We start from the raw sequence: 17,731 nt of genomic DNA, 5'->3' as shown, positions 1-17,731 counted from the left end.
TCGTGATGGAAAGCAAGTGAAAAACTATAAATATTTGAACTATATCTTACAAAGATTTATATTTTTATTAAAATAATTGTTTCTCCAATAGCTCTTTGCATCTGTGACAGCTGTTTATTCGGGACAATTATATAATTTTGAATGAAAACTTTGTTGTACGAACGTACATGACTTTTAGAACGCACCTACGCATGTGAGATTTCCGCGGGGTTTTGGTGAATGTAAACAGAAAGATACGAGGACCGAGAATACTGAACACAAACAGAGAAAACGTTATTTAAATGGTATCTTTGTGCTTCTGAAGGTTATGGAAAGGATAGTTTTAAACATATACTCAAATTTAAATACGTCGGATATATCTTTTCAAAGATAGTTCTTGTTTTAAATATATAGTTAAAATGAATAATGGCAAGCTAAATAAAAGAACATGACCGCTTTACGCCTTCCTTCATTTTATCATATGAACATGCTTCACAAAAAGTTGAGAAACAGAACGAACAAAACGATTAAATAATTTCATTTCCCCATAAGGCATTTTTGACCTTAGATGGATTTGGCTGTATATTTTTATGGACGTTTTTGGTGATTTCAGTGGCAGATTAAAAGGGGTTCCAGTAGCAACCCCCCCTTTTTTTTGGTAGAAGAAAATTGGTTGATTGTATATGGAATCACTGAAGCATAACTGGGGCGGGTCCCTCTTAGGCAGTCAGTGAGCATCCACTTACGAAAATTTCTGGATCCGCCACTGGATAAAGCACGTGGGATAAAGCTCTTCAACTGATTAAGTTCTTCTGTCGGCATATTTGGCTTTCAAGTCCAAGAAGCGTTTTGGACGCACGAAATTAACAAATAGTGTGTTTTCTTGCTTCTTTCTTTTTTTTTAAATAATTCTTAACATTGAGTCACTTTTCATTTAATGATCTTAAATGTTTACTTCACTTCACCTGTAACCTAATCTTGATACCAACGTATTTTGAGATAGAAGAGAGCTTCCGGTGTAATGAAACTTCAAGGATTCCTCCTCCGTCAACATTTAGGGATAAGGGTGTATTTATAAAAGATATTCTGAATGATATTTAAATGAGCTTTCGATTTTAACAAAACTACTGGGAGGTAAATTCGATGCTGGGGAATGCAACGAAGATTGCATGATAATCGGTAGTTGTGATATTTATTTGCCTCTTCCCGCTGCTATAAAAGAGACATCAAGAACACTTGTTCGCGTGTACGTTTCAATCGATACGTGAGAAAATCTCTAACAAAACAATTATCCTGTCAAAATCGCATTCAATAACTATTTGTTAAGAATCAATTATTCTTAGAGTTAACAGTAATATTTTCTCTTGTTAAAAGAATTCCTTCGAGCAACGTTGAAACACTTGCGTTCGAAAATCTTATTAGCTCAAGTAAATTTCTTAATTAGCTGAAACGTTGATTCTCTTTTTGTAATAAATCACTTTTTGATATCAACAAATCATATAAATAACGATTTGATTGAAATAAAGAAGGAAAATATGACATGATTTAATCGTAAATATGATTTTTAATTATTCGCATATGGAACCGTAACGTTTTATAAGGAGTTGCATGCACTTACCAAATACGATTCAAATGAACTGTTTTACCGAGAATTATGTGTACATGTAATTACATGGCAAATATTTCTTCGACTACTAATATTTGATGCGCCTTTTTTATCCCTTTTCTCCGCTTCTTTCTTGATTGAAGCTAGGACACAAAGGTTTTCGTTGAAAACGGAATGGTTAAAGAATAGAAAAGAGTACGTCTATAAATACCCAAGGGTGTGAACAAATGTGCGCTTTTATCATTGATTGGGTAGGTGCATCTACACTCCACGTATTTTAACAATTTATTAATATTCGTAATCACTTCAAAAAATAATACGAAAATAGACAAAATTTGACTAATGCTGATTGCAATTTACAACCCTACCCATCACGTCTGAAAGTGGACGATACGTCACTTCCCCTTATTAGACATTGCAGAGTCTTTGTACCATAAGTTCTACCCCAGACTTGTATTAATGAAAGTGGATTCAAATACCAGGATTGGTGCGAAATATAACAATAACACATCAAATTAGATTTAAAAAAGTGCCCCAATTTAAGTTTGTTATCCCGATTTTGTTTTTTGTCCATAGATTTACGAGTCTTGAACAGCGGTATACTACTGTTGCCTTTATTTACAAGATCGGACCATTCCAAACAACTAATCTCTCATGTCGGCTAGCATTGGAAAGTCGTAACCTTTGTGTGTTTACATTTTACAGGCAATATTGTGTCATACTAATAAACTTCAGTTCAAAGTTTGTATAAATGTCTGCATCTAGGCCTTGAGAAACCGACCAGATATTAGCTGATACGATATTTGATAATACACGACGTAGAACAATTATAGCGTTTCTTTTGTTTTATATGATAGACCGTGTTTTGATATTATTAAGAAAAAGTTAATAGATTGTAATGTTCCCTCAAATATTATCCCATTAATAATACAAGGGAGAAGGAAAATCCTATTCATCTATTATATTGTTAATTCTTATTTCATATCTATATGTATGAACTACTAGAATATTGATCTATAAATGTTTCGAGTTTATTGTTTGACGCATTATATGAAACAATAAACTTGTTATCAACTGTGAAAATAAGGATATGAAGTCCCTCATGGAACTGAACTCCAGAATAGTAAATGTAAAGAAAAAAACGTGCTGTGGTTAAAATTAAAAAATATCCAATATACGTATGAATGATATCTTTATATAGCAATTAAGTGTAATATAGGTTGCAGTCTGGTAATTGACTGCTCCATAGGCTTGCATGCTAAAAAGCTGATCTTTGAAAATAAAAAAAATATAAAATTCTACATAGAAAAAAAAATTCATGTTCATATCATGTATGTACTAATGTGAAATTGTGATTTAATCGAAAAAAAAGTGGGTCATGCCACGAAGAATAAAAAGTTACGTAACCCTGAAGTCAAAACAGTTTTTTTCTACTTTCTGTTTGCTGTTTTTACTAGGCCGCACCACTTCCAGTAAACATGATATCCTTCCACTTTCCTAGATAGATATCCCCAAAAAGATGCAAGATTTTTTAAAATCTATATATATGTTTCAATTCAGCATAAACCTATAATCAAACAGAAAAAATTGAGTCCAGAAAAAAAATCAGAAAAAAATGGACTATTTTGTTAATGAAGCTACTAGATGTACTTTGCGATCGGCATAAACGTTACAATGCACCTAACGCTTTAGGTATTACCATTTGACAGCCATACACTAGTAAAAGTTTGAAGTGCTCTTCTACATCTAACAGTTAGAATGTTTGGACTAAAAACAACATGTCCAATTTCGTTCATCAAGCAGTTCATGACCACCACTCTACAAGTCTGTCAAATAGTCAATTGAATGTCCTGACTTTCCCCTCCCTAGCTTTGTAAAGTCTTGCATTGCATCACATATATATTCCGCCTTGCCCTTTCGTTAAGGAACAACAATTTATTAACTTCAAAGAGGTGGGGTTATGGTTTTCATTATCTAAGTTCGATTTCTTTCTCGCGCAAACCGCAAATATTTTATTTTTAGTCTTTCGCTACAAATCAAATTAATTTTCTCAAAATTTAAAATTATATGTGGAAAATCTGGATTCACATTTCTTTTTGTTATCTGCTTGAACACAATTTTCGTTTTCATCAAATTGGGGCCGTAAAAATATTTTTTAAGGACCCGCCCTTTCCTCCCTGGTGCATGACAAAATGATCATTGTGTGTAGCAAATTCAAGTCCCATTTTACTTTGTGCAGTTACAGCACATTTCCGGGTAAGGGAACGATGGTTGTGCACTCATATTATTCTAACCCCGACTCGTATGTGCCTATCCCCAGGCAAGAGGCTATTGTAAATTAAAAAGAAAAATAACGCTTGACTTTTTATCTTGGCCACAGTTTCAATTTTACAAAATACAATTCAATGCAAAAAGAATTTCCATTAAAGTTCACTGTGTGTGTATTTTGATTTACAAACGTTGCATGAACCTAACATCTGTCTGTACCTTTACTGTGAAATATGAAACGAAAGATGCATAACACAACATATATTAGTGGATACACAAATCAGTGGTAAATAAAGGCAACAGTAGTATACCGCTGTTCGAAATTCATAAATCGATAGAGAAAAAACAAATCCGGGTTACAAACTAAAGCTGAGGGATACGTTTCAAATATAAGAGAACTACAACACAACAGAAACATAACATTAAAATGTAACACACACATAAACGAACTATAACATAAGTGTAAAAATAAAGTTTAAATTATCTTAAATGATACAAAGTTTGGGATAAGACTCTGTGTATATGTACGAAAATATTTTCAGAAAACAGCAGATTTGAATGAATAGATATTCTCTCCCTAATTAAAGCCTATTTAGAATTGAAACATAATTACATTGAATTATAAGCACTTGCCATCTGCTGTCTTGTGAGTTATATAAAACTCTTTGCATGTTTGAAACATTTCAGATGTAATTATCCAGTTAATGATTGCTGAGCCCTGGTATTAAACGACGAAAACGTTTGTAAAATTATGTAAAAGATACCCTTCATTAAATAATTGAACAGAAAACAAACCACACATTGCTAACAATGTCAGCTCCAAAAAACTACGAAATCCATTAGGTGCAACATCTAAAATGTAACTTGAATACGTTTTAAGCAAGAGATTACAAGAGGATCACTTCGTTTACAGAGAAAACAGTTTGCAAATCAAATTATAACACATTCTCACTCAAATGACCGTGATACGTTTCTTTTGATATCTTAATCTCTAATTGCTGACATGTTGGTGTACTAAAGATGTCGGAATTAAAAAAAAATTCTAACCAAACATATTTTCAGTGTGTATAATATTCGTATTCTTTGTAAGAAGATTTTCTCCTAAGCAACCACTATTTTGAAATAAGCTAGTTTGATTCTTGGGAGTTTCAGGAATTTCTAAAATAACCGAGAAAAAACCAGATAAGGGGAATGCACTACAGTACTGATACATATCCTCTCACAAATGCCTATTAATGTAAAAAAAACCAGCAATATGACTTATTCGGATATTTTAAGGGGCCAACTGAGATAGGTGGGGTAGTTTGATACCATAATGGTAACTTTACCATTTGATTATGGACTTTCCGTTTTGATTTTTCTCTGAGTTCAGTATTTTTGTGATTTTTCTTTTCAGTATTGGTATGAGTGATTCATAGATATAAGAAAATGTGGTATGAGTGCCAATGAGACAACTCTCCACCCAAATCACAATTCTAGGTCGAAGTTTGAAAATATTTTAAAATTATGACCCATAATTATGCAGTGTTATTAGTGTTAGTCTGTTGTTTTATATGCCTGATCTTCGTCAACTTATTTGATTGGTTTTTTTTTTATATTTCTGTAAAATCAATTAACAATTATATCAGGGGGGTTTGTCGTTTAATAAGTTCTTCACCGACGCACCATCCTAAAAAAATATGTTTTGAAAATAATTAGAAATAATTAGAAATAATTATTTTAAATGACATTAAAAAAATTGTAAATTGTGATTCATAAAACTGCAACCCTTGTCACTCCTACCTACAAATATACATAATTGCAACTGTTGAAGCCCAATTAAGTCTCCCTTAATTTTATGCACTATAAATTTAAATGATAATATAATTCTCATCTTTTGTACTTCGTTCTTTGTTTGTTCTTTGTTTAAGACCTTTTTATGATTCTCAGTCTATAAATGTCATTTCCATAAATAAATAAATAAATGCACTCCTTTGTAATGTGAACCTCGTAGGTAATAAATTGTAAATCAAATGATAATGGATTTATTTAGACACACAAAAAACAAAAAGACATGATGACAACAGTCTTAAACAATACACAGGTTTTGATTCACGAAAACCACGGCTGATGGTTAAAAAAAAACCTCTCAGGAAAATCAAAACAAATCGGAACAACACAAACAAGTTTTATGAAGTTTCCTCATTAAACTTTAGAAAAAGAATTTTATTTTGTTAGAACATCAGCTGAAAGAACAATTTTAACTAAATAGTTTGGTATATCACACTTGAATCCCCTGCTGTTGAAGGGTGTGAGAACTATTCCTAGTTAGAAATAACACTTTATCAATTTAATTGGATCCGAAAGGCTTTACGTTCCTTTTTTTATGAAAGATGGAACTCATTATGCATATCAAAGTAAGATAACTTAAAGTAAGATCTAAACGGGTATCTTCTGACCGATGTCTATGACGTGATCATTTTGAGATTCTGGATTGGTCATTGGAGTTTTGATGATTCTTTTACAAATTTAACAACTGCTCGACGATTTCATGTGCTTTCTATACACATATGCAATTTTGTAGTTCATAAATTGAAAGGGACAAATGCAATATTATTTCGATTTTCAGCTATATATATATATATATAGTGCAACGAAGTGAAGTTGTATTTCAAAATTTTCCAAAAATCTGTGACATAGACCATTTTCTGTACCTTGACATTAAAACTATAAGACATCTTTCAAACTAGAGTGTGGCGAAATAGATACCTTTTCAATACTTTAATAGGCGCAAATTGATTCAATGTCTATCAAATACTTCCATGATAGAGTTAACATATTTATTATCTTTAATGTAAAACCTATCATTATTTTATAATACAATATTTTCAGTTTTGTCATTTTTCATTCTCTTTTACACCAATACTTAAGCAGCTGTTAGGACATCATAGCTGAGATATTCCTAAGATAGCTTCGATGTGCATGCTGAGACGTGTTGTAAGTCGGTCCTAACTTTATCCTAACCTCTGTCATAAGACTTTCTTAGGACCGATCTGAGAACAGTTTCGATAAACAGGCCCCTGGACAATAATGAAGTACACATTACCTAATACAAAATAACAACGTTAATAAATATATATTTAACTGTAGAAAGATTTGGGGGGGGAAACGCAATAATTCCAAGTGTTGTTAACCCGAGATATATAATATGTATGAATAAAATACAAAAGGGTTGCTGGGTAAATATGTTTTATGCAAAGCATATAGGAAAAGGCTGAAGGGTTATAAATTTTACGGTTAGTTTAACTTGTAAGAAACTAATATCTCACATAAAAATGAATACTATTGTAAGTTCAAAATTAATTTTAAACTATTTTCATTAAAAATACATACCTGTACATAGTATACAAATATCCAACAAGGAATACTGTTGTGTCATATTTAAATAGGCTTATTTTATATAGAAATCCAATTCATGATAGTAAAACCTTATAATATCACTGCCTATGGTTCCGATTCACAAAATCGTGATTGATATGTATTTCTTAAATCTAATATGCGTCGAATGCACGTGTTTCTTCATTCTGAAAATAAAAAATGTGATTTTTCTCATTAATCTCTGTATACAAAATGTACCTGTCAATCATTTTTGTAATGTATATACCCGGGTAATATAATAACATAATTTTATGTACTTATAACAAATATTACAGTACACAATTAATTGTGTGTATTATTTTAGCAGAAACTGAGATTTAATATAAGTATTCTCTAATACTTGTTATAATTATTATGAATACATTCCCCATTTTAATTCTCAATTTCATAGTAGCAGTAGAAGTAGAAATTTAATTAACACATACTTATCAATTTTCAATAGAATCTACTTTGACTTGAACATTTGAAGAGAAAATGACGAGTCAATGTTCGATTATCATGTAAGCCTTCAAAATTTCTGGAATCTCACTTTCCTATTTTGACATTCTTTCCGTATTCTATCCTTCATACATTCGGAAAACATTCGGCTTTCCCTGTTGAAGTCTAGAAGTCGTTTATTTCCCTTTGCTTAACTTTTTTAACGAGTCATATCTTTCAAAATGTAAATAGTCATAATAACAATATATACATGGACTATATATTGAAAATACTCCTCATCTCTTTTTATTCACAAATATCCCATTAAGAAAGCCTATGAAATAAAAATATGTGTCGGTTATAGATTCTTTTTAAGTGCATTCTCTGATTGAAAGTGACTGCGATGAGTAAAAAAAGACCTTCTTTGTTAAAACTCTATCTATCCCATCAAACATAAATATAATTCGAAACCAGTAAGATGGGTATAGTAAATAAACTCGTTATATTTCACCCAAATTTGCTTTTATTAATAAATTCATGTTGTTGTAATAAGTACACAAGAAAAAAGAAAGTGCAAAAGTCTGTTTGCATTTAAAAAGAAGTTATATCAAATGCATTCAAATTTTTTCACAACATGTTCTACATGTGCTGCAATCTGGTAGAACATCTGAGGCGGTTTATTATTTAGTGAATATTTTACCAATTTTAAGAATTTCATTTATTAACTTATTTGACTTCAAACTGTGTGTTCACGATTTTATACAATACTTATGTTGTCAACTATTCAGAAACCATCTTGTATGTGTAAATCGAAACCTTACACATTGACCAAAAATAAGAAGTCAATACTTCAGAAGAAATGTTGCTAGTAAAAGAGTTACTATCTTGTATTTGGCTTGTTACCATAACAAAAACAGTTTAAACTACAGAAAAAGTCAGCAACGATCACATAATAATACTATGTCCAAGCATACAGCCAAAAGAAAGTCTATGATTTGACAAGGGCCCACATGACCCACAAATGTAAAATGTTAAAGAAGCAGACGAATTCAAATGGACGAATGGACGGTCCACCTCAACTCCATTGCGACGAATGTTCGATTTCATTTTTGTACATTTTCTGATTTATGAATGCAATCCATTTTCCAGGCAACCATTTCATTAGTCCTCTAAGCAATTTTGTCTATCAATTTTCATGCAAGAGGTTTTCTTTAAAAACTAAAATACATTCTTTTTTTTAAACTGCAGTAACAATTTATATTGGCAAATAACTGTGTCTTTCCATTACAAAATGCAGATTGGGTGTGTGGTAAATAGCACTTTCTTTATAGCAAAAGACTGTGATAACAATAAAAACACACATTGAAAGGGGAAACCCTCTTAGCCACGTAGTGAACAATTTGTACAAAATAAAAACATCATCTAGTGATAACTCCCCTAATTACAGATAATCTGTGTCCTGAAATAATACATAAAAAACATAAACCACTCATTTGAACTGTAAAACTGATAACGCGCTTTTATATGAAGATTTATTCATTTCCACGAAAACAAAAGGCATATGAGCAGAAAAATTGGTAAAAATGAAATCACTATTGATGAAAGGGAAACTTCTTTCATCCACCAGAAGTAAGAGGCACTGATTATTGTCTACATTTTCATATATTTATTAACTCAATCATATGGTTCTTACTTTTATTAAATTTTTTTCTTATCAAGTTAATAAAAAAAAACTCAACATAGATACAAGGATTGAAACTTTATATTTACCCTAGACGTGCGTTTCGTCTACAAAGGACTCATCAGTGACGCTTGAATTAAAAAAGCCAAATAAAGTACGAAATTGAAGAACATCCAGGACCAAAAGCTCCTAAAAGTGTTGCCAAATATAGTTAAGGTAATCTATTCCTAAGGTAGAAAAGCCTTAGTATTTCAAAAATTCAAATGTTTGTTAACATTTAATTTATATTTATGAAAATATCAATGATAACTCAAGTCAACACAGAAGTGCAGACTAATGGTCTGGTGATACCCTAGGGGAATTAAAAGTCCACCAGCACTGGCATCGACCCAGTGGTTGTAAATAAACTCATCATAGATACCAGGATTGAAATTTTATATTTACGCCAGATGCGCGTTTCGTCTACAAAAAGACTCATCAGTGCCGCTCGAATCAAAAAATGTTAAAAAGCCCAATTAAGTACGAAGTTGAAGAGCATTATTGTCTGTTCTCGCTACGAAACAATAAAACCTTGACGAGAAATTTTGTTTCCTGACTCGTATGCAGACACTTTCAAATAAATTAATATATATCAATATTTTATTTCCGTGAAAGAAGTACCCGTAAAAATTCATTCTTTATTTTAGTTTTTATTTATTTCATTGTTATATATGTGAAATGTAATTGTCTTACTAAATAAGTTACATATATAGTTGCACGTCACCATGTTTATTTGACACAACAAATATAAAGTAAAATAAAATAATGTGTGAAGGGTGAATTTGCATAAAACACATTGCGCTTCCGATAAGCTGAAATTTATCTGAAAGTAGGTGGCAGTAAAAATAAACTTAAATTGATGATTACTTAGACTACACTGGATTAACGAGGATCATATTTTGATTTATTTATGTTTTATTTATTTTGTCTGTAGTGATCACTTAACGAGAAACATCTGATTCAAAAGCTTTAAGCTGGGTTCAACGATTGCTTCAGTATCTTCAAAATACTTTGTAGAAATGTCAGAAATAAACAAAGCTACTTTGATGTTTAACTACAATCATAACAGATTTTGTTTGCTTCAAAGCACGTGTTAAAGGAAATTCTTCTCCAAAATGAAACTCTTTTGTTTGCTTTATATCACAATGGCATATATATCATATTGTTTTGAACAGAAATGTTTAAGATACAAATCAGTTGATAGCAATGTGTAATACACCTTCATATATCTGTCATACTTAACTATTAAAATGAACTTATTGTCCAATGAAGAACCAATTAAAGGCACAATGGTTCTTAAATTGAAACAATATCTAAAACACATTACGGAATATTTAGAAACTGTTTTATCATATAAAATCTGTTGAATTGCTATTACTTAAGCTCTTGTATTAAGAACTCAATGATCATTACGAACATTAACATTTCCCATGCGACTGGTTACATGATAGAAGCAGAATTTAATGATAGAATCTGATCCAGTTAACAAAATTGAGGACCTCAACACCATATAAAACGCAATGGCTATCAAACAAATACCATGACCGCTTTGTAATAAGTATAAAACGATAAATTGGAAAACAAATCAATTGCTAAGGAAGGTTTGAGCGTAAGTTTGTTGGAAGATATCAGATTCCCTATTGTGCAATAAACTCGAATAACTTTACGTATTATATCCCGAAGAAACATTTTATTTGAAAATAAAACAAGGTTTTTGCTTAATTAATTAAATGTCATTAACAAGTCAGAAACATAAGGGAAAATGGATGAACGATGTCTTAAAAGGACATAGGGGACATACTTTCGCAATTTAAGTACTATGTTAAGCCAGAATCATATAAAACATGTATTATAAGTCTCTGATAGAGCCAACAAGGTATTCCGAAGTAACTGTTAAATAGGGAAAAACACATTTTCATCTAACTAAATGTAAATAATCATGGCAAGAGAAAATCATGCTTATTGGGGGGGAAAATTACAAATACAATACTGTTTACACTAGTTTACAACACTGTTTACATCAAATTAAGAAGGTCAATGCTGGAAACAGATACGACACATAACGACAAACAATAGACATCAACACTGAAAACTAAATACAAATAAAATCCATGGAATCTTACAGGACTTTCGCCGTGAAAACAATTTGATATGAAGACAAGCTATTGTTTTATTTGTTCTTTTTTATGAATACCTACAAGAGGCATTTGCTTCATTTACCTCAATGTAGTTACGGCCCTGTCAGCTTTTGAGTCTCGAGTGCACACTCAATTAGGACAACAAATGCAATGTGCGTGTTACTAAACAATTTTGAAGGTCAAAAGTAAAATATCACATTTGCAAATAAGATGAAATTGTTTAGACGTTTAAAAGGTGCAATTTAAAAATAAAACGTCTTAAATTGAGGTAACAGTAGTATACCGCTGTTCGTAAGTCATTAATCAATTGAGAAAAAAACAATCCGGGTTACAAACTAAAACTGAGGTAAACACATCAACTATAATGGGAAAACAACGAAACAACAGAAACACTGAAGTGCAACAAAAATCCAAAACGACAATGCAACACACACAGAAACGAACCTTTAATGCAAAATCGTGTTATAACAACTTAAAGCTGTCTTTTAGATTGTGTCACTGCCAAAGAAAATCAATCAATCAGTTCTTTTAAAGTTGTCGTTTTATACATATCAAACATAATATTCGACTCGTTAGAACTCTTGAATTAATAATTAACAATTAGTTTAGATGCATTGATCTTGACTGTGATCTCAATTGCACATAAGTTGGCTCTAAAATGAATCTGTGTTAATATATCTATGCAAACTTATTGTTTTTAATACAGTGAATTGCACTCGAAGTTTGCAAAATTTCCCCTAAACTATTTCACAACTTCATGTTCCAATGTATTCGACAATTATACATTCTACAAACAACAGTTAAAAACAAGAATTTGTAATCTTATTTTAGCACAACAATCAAAACCCAGGCTGTAAAACAAATGCCGAGGAAACCAAACTCACAAATTGTATAGTGCTTTATAAGTGCTTCGATGTTGAAAATATGCGAGAATACGCAAAAATACTTCCTCATAAAATAGAGCTGATGCCAAATACTGTTGTTTTAATATTACGTTAGGAACATGGTGCTTTTCTTGACATTAATAAGTCAATGATATTGTAATTGTTTTTCACTTGAATGAATCTGTGTGGGTGCTTGTAATATTGGTCTTCTTTCAAATACTGTATTTATTTTGGCATTAGAAATTTGTAGAAGTATACATTTATTATTTCTTTATATGTGATCGATATAGTTTATAAATTTATTAGACGATAAAATAATTTAATAAGATATATATTCTCAACAAATGTAATACAAAATACCCATCGAGGTTTTAACAGATTATTGACTATACCTGTATATTCAAAATGATAAGCATCTGTTATTATATATCTTACTCTTTCTCTTGTCTAAGAATTTTCATTATTTTTTCAATATGTTTGCAATAATGATGTCTTTTAAGGATCTAAGTGCTCATTTAAAACAATGAATGTCTGGCGACGAAACATGTTATTAGCTTAAGGTAACTTAGTTCCTGATTTGAGTTTGATAATAATTGTCTGGTGGTGTCATTTAATATATCTTGAACAAACAAATGTCATTGTTATTTCTCATCTGGTATTTCTGTCAGAAATCTGCAAAGTCGTCCTTCTTAACTACCAAGAATTTATCCACGTTTTGTTTCAGTACATTTGTACCCTCTTATATAATCAGTACTGTTTGGCAAGACTAAAATCTTATAATGTTATACTTTCTATAAATTCAGGACTGATTTCGTCAGTACTGTTTACTGACTTCGTCAATCTGTTTACTTATTTCGTCCATTATGTTTCAGTATTGATTTCGTCAGTATTGTGTCACTACTGATTTATTCAGTAATGTTTCAGTTATGATTTTCATTAACTAATTCTATAAATTAAGTATAGTACTGATTTCGTCAGTACTGTTACAGTATTGATTTCGTCAGTACTTTTTCAGCACTGTTTACTGACTTCGTCAGTAATGTTTCAGTGTTGATTTTGTCAGTACCGTTTCAGTACTGATTTTGTCAGTACTGTTTCTGTTCTGAATTTTTTCATTACTTTTTTAAGTATATAGCATGACATACTTAAATTTCAATCTAGAAAAAATAAGTTTAATTGTAATAAAAGGGCATAACAAATTCAATTAAACTAAAATTCTACAGAACTGCATATACTCCCTGCCTTATAAAGCCGACATAATATTCCATTTTCATATCTGAAACTACCAGACGATTCTTAAAGAAGATTTAACCCATTAGATCATACTTATAAAAGTAAGGAGAAGAAGCACGAAAGCCGATGAGACAACTACCCACGAGAGACCCAAAGGATGAAAATGCAAACTGTACTTTACAACTTGATCGTTCAGTTTACAGCCTTCAACAATGAACAAAACCTATACCATATAGAAAACTAAAAATTGCCCCTGCAGAACAAAGTGTGAAACAATTTAAAAGAGATAACAAACAACCTAATGTATACTAAAACCACAAGTATATTGTACAATTATCAACAACCGAATGTGAATATATTTCGAAATGAAGATGTTGTAATGTGAAAATTCCAGCTCAGCTTGGTAGATGGTACAATATTCCGAAAGACTATAGGTTATGCAATAATTATATGAATACCATTACTTATTCGAATTCAATTCATTATTAGTCAAAAATATCAGAAATCAACACATTTTTACATGTGAATGTGACGGATTGTTTTTAAATAAAGCATATTGTATTCTAAGAATGTGCTTGTTTTAGTATTCAATTATTCCTTGTTTATCTTGATCAATTAAAAAAGGCATTCAAGAGGAGTTGGTTTTGTTTTTACATTTTTCATTTCGGGGCCTTTTATAAATTTACTATGCGGTATGGGTTTTATGCATTGTTGAAGACTGTACAACCTATTGTTGTTAACTTTTGTCATTTGGTCTCTTGAAAAGATATGTCTCATTGGCAACAATACCATAATTTCTTTTTTTTTTTTTACATGTAAGGACGTTCAAACAAAATCACTCAAATCGGTATTGAACACTACGGGTATCATTAAACCAATAATAAATAATTCAAAAATTCTTGCAGTAACTGAAACAAACTCTTTGTAAAGAGTGATGAGATATACGAAATCATACCTACTTTTACTGATATCTAAAACATATAAAGTTTGTACAAAAAATGTATCCAAACTGTACTGTAACTGTACAAGCAATCTTAGAACTAGATAAAAGGGATTCTTTTACATTTTTTTTTATCTATAAACAAGTTAACTATGTCATCAATAGATAACACAATGAACACATTTGTCATAGTAATCATATATAAATAAAAACGATTTGAAATAAATGACTGACGTTCACTTTAATATAGCAAAAATTACACCAAATTACGCTGAACTGTGTTAATGTACCGAAAATATCACTAACCGAATCAGCTAAACTGTCTACCGTTATGAACGGTTTTGGTCATTTATTAATTCTATATTTACATTCTCCGCAGTTCTTACAACAAATTTTAACTGATTTGGTATGAAAAGTCATGTGTGTATTGTTATTGCATACTTTGTCGACACAATATTCAGAATACACTGTACTCGGGACAGTTTTCTAAATCAACCTTCAACAGGAACGCTCAGAGCGTTGGTTCTGATAATTGAGACAAAAAAGGATTTATTTTTTTACATAAAGAAAGTTTTGTTTATGATGAAAATATTTAATTGATAATAATATAAATACATTTGATAGTTCACTTTTGCCTTGCACAGCTGAAGTCTGTGTTTTAACATTTATTTACCGAATCTTTCAAAACTAATAGCAAATCAATCTTTTTTTCTCAATACCTCTAAAGGGGGACTCTATAAGAAAATTACAGCATGTCATAGTATAGAATTGGGAATAGGTTAGTCAGACAAAGACTTATAAATATATAAATATATATATAATACTATTTTATCATTAACAACAGAAGTAACAACACTCACTCCTTGATGGATTGTTTTAATGTCCAAGTATATACACATTCAATCTGAATCAATGTTACTTCTTTTAGAAAAAAAAGAAAACATACACACAGACTACCCCAAAACGGTCAAAGTTTTTTTAATTTTAAAAAATAGATAACTGGATAAACATGTACCTCAATCAATAAACACCAACCAATTTCTAAAAAAACAAATGAAAATATTTAAAAAAAAAAAAACAATTACAAAACAAATAAACGACAAAACTTACTAATATATTGTTTTGAATTTCCTATACTCAAACATAAAATTTATCTCGGGAACATTCTACAATGAAACTTTGATGAAAACTTTACACTCACCATTATGGCTTAACGTATATCCCTTCAAATTAAAAATAAGTTGAATTGATTATCCATTTCACAGTTATCATATGTTTTCCCTAAGTGTTTACAGACCACTACCGTACAATAATGTGTTTAGTATTGCTGCTGACATTTTCTGTTTTATATGATAGCTCTAAATATCAAATGTGATCATCTGAATTAAATGAAACATACAAAGGTCACACAATGCAGACTTGTGCATTTAGAAATCCCAACAGAGCACGGATGATCATAAAACATTCATAAGACTCTACTTATATTTGGTGTTAACGGTATTTTACAAGGGACAAATAAAAACAGAAAGAGCACAATTATAGTAATATTTTGAAGAATAATAAACCTGTATCGTTTAATAAACAATAAATGTTCAACTAAGACTTATGTGACGATTAAGCGTGTCCGTCACTACATGTACGTTTATTATAACTATTGATTTTCACTATCTATCCATCTCATGTCCGCTATACAGTTTTGTCCATTTACTATCCTTCCAATTTCATTTACAATAATCCGAATGTATCAAGTAACCTGCTGGTATCCATCTTTTGTATTTTTTTAAATGTCATCCTTTATAAAGATGATAAATAGATTATTTTAAACCAAATAAATTACCCCCACTTTTACAGAGGAGATTATAAAATCGCAGATACTGAATGTATATATGTTTTCCTTATGCTTATGTAGGTACTATGAGACTTATAGCCTTTGAGATGTAGGCTTGATTCATAACTTTCATTATATATCTATAAATTCAAAAAAAAAAACAAAAAAGAATCTTAAAGCTGAGGTTGAGACTCCCTTTGGCTAAAATGACCATCTTGGCCATTTTTATGTTAGCATTTTAAACTGGTTTGTACAAGAACGTATAGGCATGATAAGAGTTTGACAAGAAAAACGTGTTTTGAACACGGAAATCGTGTCTTTTATTTGTTCTTGCATTCTTCTGATTTAGGCTTTAACACAATACGATTGTCAGTGGTTGGTTTCTTTTTGTAACTTTGTGTTGATATATTGCGTCATTGATGTTTGCAAACCATCGACTGTTAGTTCCGTTAATTGACTTATTTACACTATACATTTTATTTAAGAAATAATTCTGTCATGCCATGCTCTATACTCATTTTAACATGGGTAGGCATTATATTTGTTAATATCTTAATACCGAGCGTTAGCGAGGTATTAAATGTTTACAAATATAAGGCCTACCCATGCTAAAATGAGCATAGAGCATGGCATGATAGAATTATTTCGATTCTAATAGGAATATTTTTTAACTTTTGTACTTCGAAGCGGACCTATAGTAGACGCTCGAAATGTCGCCATTTTGATTTTATGAACAAAAACGTTATAAAAAAATCAAGCGTTTATCAATAAAAAAAGAACAGAAACATTTAACTTACTATTAGAATGTTTTTATTTAATTTCCTAGCGAGCAACACCAACAAAAATGTCCATTTCGATCTCTGGCGTTGTTCAAAATTCCTTTGACGTTGCAATTTCAATTGTGACGTCAATCACGTGCAGCCCATGTTATATTCGAATTAGAACATGGCTTTGTACCCAAAGCTAAGGAAGAACGTCATATTAGAATCAACGGTAATACTTCTTAAACCACAACAAAAAAGCACAAGACATTCCATGACTATACTATATAAAGACAAAAACAGTTTGATGTCCTTAATATTCCACACATTGACCTAGTCTTATAATTTGCACGTACGAAGGAAGTAATTTAAAAGCTTTTAGAGCTAAATGGTGTTCACCTTTTCATGCACAATGGTCATTGCGAAAAATATATATTATCGAATATGAACATGAAAACGGACGTTAACAGGAACATTACTCAATATCAAATTCATTTTTAATGGTTTTTATTAATGTACCTTTTCTTACATTAAGATAAA

At 30.8% G+C, this 17,731-nt stretch overlaps 1 protein-coding gene across 4 annotated transcripts in view; it reads right to left on the bottom strand.

Moving 5' to 3' along the window:
• Positions 1–17,731, bottom strand: part of LOC139520081 (limbic system-associated membrane protein-like) — a 45,894-nt gene that overhangs the window by 15,243 nt on the left and 12,920 nt on the right. For 2 of the 4 annotated variants that reach the window (XM_071312502.1, XM_071312504.1), the window contains exon 2: positions 7,226–7,416. In XM_071312502.1, coding sequence (XP_071168603.1) covers positions 7,226–7,271 — 46 coding nt within the window. In that variant the 5' untranslated portion in view covers positions 7,272–7,416. Of the gene's footprint in view, positions 1–7,225; positions 7,417–15,803; positions 15,923–17,731 lie in introns of those variants that run through there. The other 2 variants (XM_071312503.1, XM_071312505.1) reach the window with 2 other exon arrangements.

Source organism: Mytilus edulis, chromosome 4 (genome assembly GCF_963676685.1).
Source record: "Mytilus edulis chromosome 4, xbMytEdul2.2, whole genome shotgun sequence".
NCBI classification, from domain to species: Eukaryota; Metazoa; Mollusca; class Bivalvia; order Mytilida; family Mytilidae; genus Mytilus; species Mytilus edulis.
This window is presented reverse-complemented; position numbering and strand designations above follow the sequence as displayed.